We start from the raw sequence: 12,105 nt of genomic DNA on the forward strand, positions 1-12,105 counted from the left end.
GGTGGGATGCGTGGAATTCTCAGTTTGGTTTGGATACTTTGAGCATAGTGATGGGTTTCCACATGTGTCAGACACCCGGCTGACCAAAAAAAAACCTTTGACTGTTTTTGAAGGAGGAAATCACAGCAGCCCCGCAAACAGCTGTGCTATTAGATTAGAATAATAGATCAACCACTAAGAAATCAAACTCTCACTTGTCCCACAGCCCTGAAGCTATATGGTTTATGCCATGCTACATGCTACATCGGAGGTTGAGAAATGGATATAAACATACAAATCTGCAAGCATTGAACATTGTTTTCTTAGCAAGTAAATGTTTTGCGCTTGAGTGCTTTTAAATGGTACAAAGCACTCAATTCAATTCAATATGTATCCACAGTACAGTAACGCTAAAGCTAGAAGTGTCATTCTCCACTGTTGAGTTGGCAGGTTTAATAAAACATTTCCATTTACAAAGTCTGTGAATGGTCTATTACTAATTATGCAGATTTATTATATTCTTGACAGTCAATTTGTCATCCTATAAAATGCAATTGTAAATTCAGTGTTAAAGTCAGGCAAGTTCTTGCAATGTGCACGGACATGATAAAGTGTGCTTTCGCAGACAATAATTGTTGAACAAGTTAAAAGAAACGAGTTGCATGTTTTACAGTGCTTCATCATGAGTTATTACTGCCAAGTATAGAGACTGGTTCTCGCAGGCAAAAGCGGCAGCTGTTAGTACCAGCAAGGTCCGACAAACAGCTGATGAGGTGAAACATCACTAATCTGTGGGATTACTTGCCAGGATGCTGGGCAAAACTCACTTCTCTTGGCGAATAAAAAAGGATGTAAAACAACACGACTTCTCCCTGTGGATTTTGCAAACACAGTCGACAAACTATATGTGCGACATGTCACCAGTTCCGGTTTGAAGCGAGATGGCTACCCTGCAAGGTGTTTAGACTCGTGAGCACAACTTGCTCGGAGATTTTAGAAGGATTGTCAAGGTGGCAGATCTGTGTGGTCAGCGACTTGCGGCTCTCAGTGCTGGCCCGGCCTCTCCTGAGTCCCTCTTCCCTCTGCTGGCCTGTCCCGAACGAGCAGGAAAAGGCAGCTTTGAATTCTTCGCGGAATTTGCCTTCAAAACAAGAGGGAGAATTTTCATATCACTTTCAGCTCTCTGACATTGTTTTCTCCACAGGCCATGGGGTGGGGAGAGAGAAGAGATGGGAATAAATCAAAATAGTATGTTTCAGTAGAGCGAGAGATGTATTTGTATTTTGTTTACTACTGAGCGATGTCTCTGTTAATTAGCTCCACACTCCCGGGTCATGTACTCAGGAGCTGATACCTCTCTTGATCTTACCTGTTCCTGCTTTGTTGTGTTTTATAAAATAAAGGGGCAAAGTTTGTGATTTATTTGTAAGCGATCTCAAGCTACTTAACATTGGTGTTAATGCCCATTGGGTAGCAGCACATCGCTCCTAGTAAATGCTCTTTTAGACTGATCAATGTCACCCTTGATGTCTTTGAAACAACCTGAGCATGTTTTAATAATAATAACCCTTGCAATTCACATAGCACCGTATCACATCATCAAATCGTCTCTAAGCACTTCACAGGATTTACTGTCAAGTGTAGTGATTGTGTATTTTGTAAGCAAACCATGGCAGCCAATTTTCACAAAGCAATGCCCGACAAATAGCTATGATTTGAATGAGCAATTTTATCTGGAGAATTGTCAGCCAGGTCACCAGGAGAAACAGAGGTATTTGAAGTAGAAAGAGCAATTCAGCTTGTCATGCCTGTGCCATTGCTCCTGTGAATCTATGGCATACTTTATTATTAATCCCATTTAACAGCTCTAATATTCTATAAATTGGGCACTGGAAAAGAAGATTGAGAGGTAATATGATTGTTGTCTTTAAGATTCTAAAGGGGCAAGACAATATATATCATATATATGACAGACTGTTTCAACTTGTCCAGCATAGTAGAACCAGAGGACATGGCTTGCGATTGAAGGGGGATAAATTCAGAACAAATCCTCACAAACACTACTTCAGTGAACGAATAGTGAACCTGTGGAACAGGCTCTCTAGGGAGATGGTTGAAGCAGGAAGTATTGATTTTTTCAAACACAGATTAGATAGTCTTTTAGGAAATAACATTATGGGATATAGTGCACAGGTAATTTGGGGCATATGTGCATACGACCGCCAGGAAGGTGGAAGGAGAACTAGATGGATCTTGTTTCTTTTTTTTGTCTAGTATTTCTTATGTTCTTATATCGTTTACTCTTTTGGTGCCTTTCTAATACCCTTTTAAACAATTCTTTTGACTACAAAATACACTTCACATTATTCCTATGAAGTGATTTCAGATTATCCTGTACTCATGTTAGAGACTCGCTTTGCAAGTGAGACTAGTTCAATTCCAGCAAGGCGACTTGGCAAGTTCTATCCACAGATAATAATAATCTCAAAATAAAAAAAAATAAATGTCATTTAATCTACGACTGTTTGTGGACATTGCTGTGGCAATGGTGCCGGTCGCACAAATACAGTCATTCATTACATGTTTCTGTGAGCGTTTGGCTTCCGAGTGAAGCGTATATCAATGCAGTTTTTTATTTTATTTTTTTAGTGAAATTATATATTTGGTAGCGCATTTCATGTCAGGAGGACATCTCAAAGCCCTTCACAGGGCATACTGTAATGTAGTGACTGTGTATTTGTGGTCAAAACATGACAATTTGATCACAGTAATGTCCCACAAACACACTTGAAGTGAATGACCAAAGTATTTAATTTGCAGTATTTCTTAATAGAATTCATAGTATGAGATACATAATGATATTTCTAAATCTCAAAAGTGCTGTTTTATCATGGATCCAACTAACCATGTTCAGATTTACAAAATCAGATGAAAAAAGCCCTTTGGCCCATCTTATCACAACCGTACTCCCACCACTGATTACCCTCTGAGTGAAGAAAAACTTCCTGGTATCTGCCCCATAATTTCCTTTGCGACTCAAAACTGTGAAAGGACAGGTACATGGGTAAACAAACTAGTAAGGGGTTTGGTGAAAGGGAGGGCATTGGGTATAAAAGACTTGCCAAGATCTAATTAACTGGTGGAACAGGCTCGATGGGCTGTTTCTGTTTCAGCCTCCTGTTTCAATTTTCCTATGTACCTATGGCCCCGGATGCATTGGATGTGGACAAGCTTGAGGTTAGCTGCAAAGCTCTGTATGTTCAAAAAGTCTGCCGATACTCATGATTAACACTCATACGTCAATAATGGCCAGTTATATAAGCTACTGAAAGGTGACTGGTGTTAATCGAAACTGGAGCTCATTCGAAGCCAGATTAATCAAACACTCATGAAAAGCAGAGAGGGGAGAAAATCGGAAAAGAAAAGTAACAAGAACAAAAAACCTGTATGAGAGCGAGGTGGAACAGGGGGTCAGAATAGCATCGTCTCAGTTATTTGGCCAGGGCTTCAATTCATCCCGGAATGAACAAGATGAAAGTCTCATGTCTTCTATAATCGCATGAATCGTAATGGAAATCAGTCTAGGTCATTTCAACCCATTTTTTAATGGGCAAAGTCTGCCTGAAAAAAATTGGCACCAATTATTACTAGACTGGCAAGTTCACTTGGAAAGTTCATGAGATTTGCTGGTGTGAAGATTTCAAATACAGAGGGACCTTTATAGTGGAAAGCTTGATATTCACACTAATATTGTTTGGCAAGCAATCTCCCAAAATAGAGTCCTGAATTCTCATCTCTGGTGTACAAACTTTAATCTTATACTTACAGCACAGCATATTGAATGTCAAAGAGTTCTATTCGACTTGATCATTACAGTGTTAGGTTTGTTGCTTTCAATTCTTCTCTTAAACATGCAGGTTAATTCTCAAATCTACGTGTATTGTAGGCTCGAAATTCTACCCAGTCATAGCCATAAAAGCATTTTGACTTGAGATTTGGATAGAGACTGAGTTGTAGAAAATTCAGACTCAGATTATTAAAAGAAATAATTTTCCAAATCAAGACCGCAATTGTTAAGATAAAATGTTCTTACAGGCAGAGACTAGGTGGAATTTTGAGCCTTATGGGGTTGAGATTACAGATGACACACGTTGAAAAGTTAATGTCAGTTTGGAGATTTGGGGGTATTTATACATTTAAACTGAAATACTCCAGATTTCTGAGAGACATAAATGTTCCCTTGAAAGCTCCAGCAAGTAAGAAGAAAGCGTAGCAAATCATAACCTGGCATATGAGGGGTCATCTGACTGCCTAGTTAGTGAGTTCCTGCCTAGTTAGTAATGAGCTCCTATTATCCACTGACCACACAAGGGGGAAGAGGTCTCCAAAGTTAAATAACTACTCAAAACTGCGGCACAGAGTTATTTAACCTGCCCTGTAAATAGTCACTTTACCTGTACCTCACTTTACACTGAACTAACATTTGTCGAAGAAACGGATGGTTATGCTTGATGGCTGAAAATAAAGCTTCACTTAATGGAATACATATCCCACACTCCACCATGTCAGTTCCTTCTATAATAATATTCCTTGCATTTGATATAGAGCCTTATCAAGTCTTGAGACGTCTCAAAGCGCTTCACAGAATATACTATAAAGCGAATTGACTGTTTATTCTGTGGGCGAAATATGGCAACCAATTGCACACGGCAGTATCCCACAGAGACCAATTTTTAGTTTTTTAGTAGAATGTACAGTATAGTAGAATGTAGCATGTTTATGCCAACATGTAGCATGTTTATGCCAACATGTAGCATGTTTATGTTTGTTAGGGAATCTCCATCACTTTAAACATTTAAAATGTAAATCAGCACTGCTTTTAAATGTTTCAAACGAAACATTGTTAGAGTGTAGAATAAAACCGGCCGATCATAGCAACCACATGAAGAGGTGTTTAGCACAGCTGGTACACATATTTTTTTTATTGGAGGCTTTAATAAGAATACAGGACTTGACTGTGCTTTTGGTCAACAAATGATAATCCCTTTTAAAATAAATCAAAACTTGGTCACTCAAATTACGACCGTTTGTGGGACACTGCTGTGCGCAATTTGCTGCTCCGTTTGGTGCACAAAATACACAGACAATTCACTTTACAATGTATTCTGTGAAGCACTTTGAGACGTCTAAACAATAATAATAATAATAATATAATAATCCTTGCATTTGATATAGTGCTTTTCATGTCGGGAGGACGTCCCAAAGTGCTTCACAGAACACACTGTAAAGTGAATTGACTGTATATTTGTGGGCGAACATGCCAGCCAATTTGGTTAGTTAGTTAGTTAGTTAGTTGTTTATTTATCTTTATTATTATTTATTTATTAATTAGCCAATGTGCTAAGGTGCTGTATCAAGCACAAGGTTTAGTATTATCATTCCCCTTCCCACACTTTTCAGCTACCAACCCCTGCTCAGATGCCGCCCAGGAGGGTCAAGTGGTTTGCAATGTCTTCTTGAAATGGAAAGCGCTATATTTATGTAAATTGTATTGTATTCGCTGACGATACAAAGCTAGGTGAGAAAGTAAGTTGTGAGGAGGACACGAGGAGGATGCAAAGGAATATAAACAGGCTAAGTGAGTGGGCAAGAAGGTGGCAGATGGAGGGAGTATCATGTGGGGAAGTGTGAAGTTATTCACCTAGCTAGAAAAAATAGAAAAGCTGATTATTTTCTAGAGGGGGAGAGAAATGATAGTGTTAGTATTCAGAGGGATTTAGGTGTCCTTGTGCACCAATCACAGAACGTTAGTATGCAGGTACAGCAATCAATTAGGAAGGCTAATAGAATGCTGGCGTTTATTGCAAAGTGGTTAGAGTACAAGAGTAGGGAACTCTCGCTACAGTTGTATAGGGCATTGGTGAGACCATACCTGGAATATTGTGTGCAGTTTTGGTCTCCTTATCTAAGAAAGGATATACTCGCCTTAGAGGGGGTGCAATGTAGGTTCACTAGGTTGGTTCCTGGGATGAGAAGGTTGACCTACGAGGAGAGGTTGAGTAGACTAGGCCTATATTCTCTAGAATATAGAAGAATTAGAGGTGATCTTATAGAAACCTATAAGATTCTTAAGGGTCTTCACAGGATATATATTGTGAGACTGTTTCCCCTGGTTGGAGAATCTAAAACTAGGGGTCATAGTCTCAGGATTAAAAGTCAGCCCTTCAGAACGGAGTTGAGAAAACATTTCTTCACTCAGAGGGTTGTGAATTTATGGAATTCTCTACCCCAGAAGGCTGTGGATGCTCAGTCCTTGAACATGTTCAAGACTGAGATCGATAGACTTAAAGTAAAGGGATTAAGGATATGGGGATAGGGCAGGTAAATGGAATTAGGTTAGAAGATCACCCATGATCTTATTAAATGGCGGGGCAGGCTCGAGGGGCCGAACGGCCTACTGCTGGTCCTATTTCTTATGTTCTTATGTATAATAATACATCCCCGGCTGTTCAGCAGATCTCACACACCCAGGCCACTGTCATTCTCTTGTCATCCAAACTCTACACTTTTGTAAATCTCTGCCAACAAAGAAAATTTTCTAATGATTACGGGACAGTCAGGTAAGGTAATTACAGGTTTTATTGCGTAGATCAGGAAACAGCAATGTGCTCTACCAAACAACACATTTATGATTTTCATTATCGACAAGTGAAGAATGGTATAAAGTCTGAGCGCTTTGTTGTTTAAGTGTGTTGATTATTAGTACAGTGTATATCACAGAAAAGGTAATAATATGCAGGTAGTAAATAAAAGAACTATTCTAGTACAGCTTAAAAAATCTTGCCCACAATTCAATGTTGTACAGCATTACATAAAATTCAGTCATTAAAGTTGTCACGACCTACTAACAGCAGTAAATCCACTTTACAGTATTTCCTGTGAAGCACTTTGAGACATCTCAATGACATGATAAGGCCCTACATCAAATGCAAGGATTATTATTATTATTAATATAAACATTCCCAAAGATATATGGAATGAGAAAGAGTGGAGAATAGCCAGTTAATTTCTGCCTTTATTAGTACAATGACATTTACATTTATATAGTGCCTTAGACACCAGGATGATGTCTCAAAGTGCTTGGAATAGTATAGATATAGGAGACAGTCACACGTTTCAATGTCACTTGCCTTGTTTTAGGAATAACTGCAGGGGTGGAGAGGCAATGTTCATCCCAGGGAATGAATTATGTTGTGTGTAGTGATGATACTAATCCTTGCATTTGATATAACCCCTTATCAGGTCAAAACATCTCAAAATCAGTTAGACAAAGTGACTGTGTATTTATAGACCTTATTTTTGTGGACTGTGTACTAATAAGTGTCCTCAGACATACTTTGCTAATCCACAAGAGAAGGAAACTTTCCAAACCTTATTGAGCGTTGGCTTGGATATTTCTTCATAGTTCTTGTAAGAACAGGGGTCGTAGCTTTTGCTGGGCTAGGACAACACAAGGCATATTTCCCATCACTTGCTCCTGTTATCTGCTGCTCTGATGGCTGGCTGTCCTGTCTGCAACTGTTGAAGGAGGATACCTGACCTTGCTCATGTGGAAAGGTTGAGCTGCAATCCTTCCTCACATCCCATTGTTTGGGTAATTGTATCCAAGAGAAGGGATAAATTATCATCAATCGGAAATGTGAGAAGGTCCTTGTTCCACATTGTGGTGAAATGATCAGTTTCCAAATGTAACGTTTATGTATAAGGATTCTTTTTCATTTCAGCTATCCAAGCTTAGCATCTCAGAGCCTCTTTCCCTTTGTCAATATAGTCCAACTAATTGCAGGGTGGGGTGCTGTACAACTCCTCTTGTGTCATCTGTAGAGTTACAAGCTATGCAGTGCCTGCAAAAGTGTAGTCTGATGGGATGTCCCGATCGATGAACACATCTCAGATCACTTGGCAACGGCACATCACTGGCACTTGTAGTCTTGAAGAGACAAATATCTACGGATCTGTTTGAAACACAATTTCAACTCTTGAAGGCAAAAGCACCCATTGTGAATTCTGCCCAAAGAGTCAGGTTTTCTGCATCTTCAAAACCCTTGTGTAGGTTAATGCTATTTCACCAAATCCCTAACGGAACATCTCTGTTAGTGCTGAGAGTAGGCTTGGATAATATCATAAAACATTATGTCAAGTACAAGGTTCCGCTGGCTTATGCAAAGCAAATAAAATTAATTATTGCTGTATGCAAATTGTCTGCTGCATTCACCTACAAAGTACACAGTCACTATACTTTACAGTACAATTCAGTAAAGCACTTTGAGATGTCCTTTCTGAAGTGAAAGGCGCTATATCAACTGCAAGAATGTTTTTATTTAATGAGTTAAACAAGCTTAATTAAGGGTATGAAGGGGCGGTTGTAATTTATTTTGTGCTCTAAAAAGACTTGAAGGAATTCATCATATAATCAAAAAAGATACATAGAGAACAGAAATGTCAAGCACAGGCCAATTAGCGGATCGCATTTGTATCGGTCTTTGAAAGAACCCTTTGATTCCCATTTTTTTTCATAGATTCATAGAATGTTATGGCACAGAAGGAGGCCATTTGGCCCATCGAGTCTATGCCGGCTCTTTGACAGAGCAAGTCACTTTCACTAACCCCAATCACCAGCTTTCTCCCCATAACCCTGCAAACCTGTCTTCCCCAGATACCTATCCAGTTCTCTCTTAAAAGCTGTTATCGAATCGGACTTCACTGCCTTTTCAGGCAGATCATTCCAAATTCGAACAACTCGCTGAGTGAAAACATTTCTTCTAAACTCCCCTCTGCTTCTTTTGGTAGATATCTTAAGATACCACAGTCACTATCTTAAGTTATCTACCAATGGAAACAGCTACCAGTGGAAACAGCTTTTCCTTATCTCGCCTGTCGAATCCTTTCATGATCTTGAAGACCTCTATCAGGTCCCCGCGTAACCTTCTCTGCTCTAATGAAAAAAGTCCTAACTTCTCCAGCCTGTCCTCATAGCTAAGGTTCCCCATTCCTGGTATCATTCTCGTGAATCTCCTCTGCACCCTCGTGAATCTCCTCTGCACCTGACTTTTCGCCCATACTCCTGCATAGTATTCCTTTTGAAATTTTAAAATCCTCCTAATCTCTCCCTTTGCTCATTTTCGAACTTAAACTTATGTCTTTTCATTACTAACAACAATAACAAATTGCATGTATAATACTGTACAGCGACTTTCCTGTTGGGAACACGTCCCAAAGCACTGGACAGACCAGAATTTCACCCGAGAGGGTGTTGGATTCGGGAGGGGTGAGGGGCAAGGGGAGTGGGGTGGGAAGGTTTGAGATGGACCTTGAAGGTGGTGAGGTGAAGGGATGGAGCAGACAGTGGGAGCAGAAAGGCTGAAGGCCCACCGGTGATAAGCCTAACCCATCAACCAGTGGAAATAATTTTCCCCTAACTTCTCTTCAACCTCTATTATTTTAAAGACCTCTCCATTAGGTTTCTCCTCAACCTTTTCTGTTCTAATGAAAATAGGCCCGGTTCAGTCTTTGTTCATAGTTCAAACCACTCATCCTTGGAATCATTCCAGTAAATCTCCACTGAATCATCCTTTTCAATGTCATCTGATGTCCTTTCTAAAGTGGAGTGAGCAAAACTGGACACAATTCTCCCGCAAATTACTTCTTTTTAGATGTTAAAAAAAATCTAAAAAGAAGTAATTTAGTTTAGATTCGTTTAGATGTTAAAACATCTAAAAATGTTTTAAACATCAAAGTTAATCCATTTAACTGCAGCCGTTCAGCTTGACTGAACATTAGGGAGGAGTTGGACCACTCATTGTGAAGGGAAGATCGCAGGCAAGGCAGTAAAAGAAATAAGCAGCAGCTTCGAACCAGTTAGAGCGAGAGCAAAAAAAACCACAAGGAATAACACTGCATCCTATTTTAGTTTTGAGAAATTGTTTGAAGAGAATATTCCGTCTAAATGTTTCTAAACCTGTATCAATTAATGGGGGAAGGAGGTGAGATGGGTCGAAGATAACTATCACATCTTATGTGCTAGCCTGGCTCAGTTGGTAGCACTCTCACCTCTGAGTCAGAAGGTTGTGGGTTCAAGCCCCACATCAGGGCTTCAAACTCCTATACAACATTACTGTGTAAAATTGGCTGCCGCATTCACCCACAAAATATACAGTCACTGCACTTGAAGATAAATCCTATGAAGGGTTTTGAGACATCCTCCTGAAGTGAAAGACATTAGCTCAAATGCAAATTTTTGGTAATTTTTCTCATACCGCATTTTAAGATTTCTACCTCATAAATCTATGTAACTCTCACAGTGATCCAACTGCAATTGATCCACAATGGAATACAGTCAGACTCTTTCATATGCGCTTCAATATAGCTTGAGTCTGTTTGAGTCAGCACCCTGGGAGATCCTCCTGACCTGAAAGGCGCTATCCAAATGTCATTTTGTATTGTATTGGTTTTTATATAACACAGTGCTCTCAGACTAGGTTCAAAGGGTGGTATCACATTCAACATCCGCCATTCAATAAATCATAATAATAAAGAATATGAGACGTATTATCAGCAGGTTCAATGAAGAAGGGAGAAAGAACTGGTTTTATTTTAAAATTCAGGACAGATTGCACTCTGGCCTAGATAGGCTGATGGCATGACTCACACACGTTGGAGACATCAGAAAGTGAAGGGCACTTTGATTTGGCTCAAAAAGTGCCTCAGGGTTGTGCAGTGCATGCAAACAGTGACGAATGGTAGGAAGTAATAGGACTGAGAGCACAATGATTGTTCACAGCTCGTCTCGTGCTTGTTTCCACTTGTTGGTAAGTCCGGAATTAGCGGGCACTTTACGAGTATACTTGAAGCATTAAGGGTGAGTTGTTCTTGACATAAGAATTCCAGGCAGGGCGAAACCTTGGGCAAGTTTCCTTATTCCACACGCCTAATAATAATCCCTCCAAAACCAAAAACAATAATAAATTGGTCATTTTCAATCTACGACTGTTTGTGCGCAATTGGCTGCCACGTTCGCCCACAAATATGCAGTCAATTCACTTTACAGTGTGTTCTGTGAAGCGCTTTGGGACGTCCTCTCGACATGAAAAGCGCTATATCAAATGCAAGGATTATTATTAGTATAATTGAATGATACTATTGCTAAGCTTTGCCAGCTTGAAACGTATATAGTTTGTTTTGTCCACAAAAATAAAGACAAAATGCACAAAAGTCAGTTCACTTTACAATATATTCTGCGAAGCTCTTTCAGATGTCTCAACAACGTGATAAGGCATCATATTAAATGCAAGGATTATTATTAGTAATCACTTTAACACTGTTGATTGGTGAAACCTTGTTAAGTCTTTATTATACTGTTGTACTGCTACATAAAATGACTGCTGTACGTATTATCAGCAGGTTCAATGAAAAAGGGAGAAAGAACTGGTTTTATTTTAAAATTCTGTACCTTTAAGTGAAGTTTTGCTGATGATTGGTCAATTCAATAAATTGGTCACTTCAATCCACGACTGTTTGTGGAATACTGCTGTGCACAATTGGGTGCCGCATTTCGCTCACTTTACAGTATATTCTGTGAAGCGCTTTGAGATGTCTAGAAGACGTGATAAGGCTTTATCACAAATGCAAGGATTATTATTACTGTACTGATTGTGTAACTTGTTCACTTGCTAGAAATGAATAATGTTGTCTTTCCTTTATGTAATGTTCTTGTTTTATATGGTATAGTTATGTGGGTAAAGGAATGTCCAACAACAACAACAACAAAATTACATTTATAGAGCGTCTTTCATGTCGGGAGGATGTCCCAAAGCGCTGAACAGTCAGCTGTCGGGGCCCGAGAATGGGGGAGGGGTGGTGTAGGGGTGAGGGAAGGCAGAGAGGTGGGAGGCGACCGAAGGCATGATCGAAGAGAAGGGTCTTGAGACCGACCTTGAAGGAGGCAAGGGAGGAAGCGAGGCGAAGGGACCGTGGGATGGAGTTCCAGAGTGTGGGGGCAGAGAGGCTGAAAGCCCGGCCACCGATGGTATGGCGGGTCGGGCGGGAGACATGAAGCAGGCCGGTGCC

The 12,105-nt window shown here is 39.9% G+C and overlaps 1 protein-coding gene across 1 annotated transcript in view; it reads right to left on the bottom strand.

Annotated features, from left to right (window-relative positions):
- Positions 1 to 604: 604 nt before the first annotated feature.
- hcrtr2 (hypocretin (orexin) receptor 2) overlaps positions 605 to 12,105 on the bottom strand; it is a 42,894-nt gene continuing 31,393 nt past the window's right edge. Inside the window, exon 7 of the mRNA XM_007894085.2 lies at positions 605 to 1,120. Coding sequence (XP_007892276.1) covers positions 897 to 1,120 — 224 coding nt within the window. The 3' untranslated portion in view covers positions 605 to 896. The remainder of the gene's footprint in view (positions 1,121 to 12,105) is intronic.

Source organism: Callorhinchus milii, unplaced genomic scaffold, assembly GCF_018977255.1.
Source record: "Callorhinchus milii isolate IMCB2004 unplaced genomic scaffold, IMCB_Cmil_1.0 Scaffold3, whole genome shotgun sequence".
Classification (NCBI taxonomy): Eukaryota; Metazoa; Chordata; class Chondrichthyes; order Chimaeriformes; family Callorhinchidae; genus Callorhinchus; species Callorhinchus milii.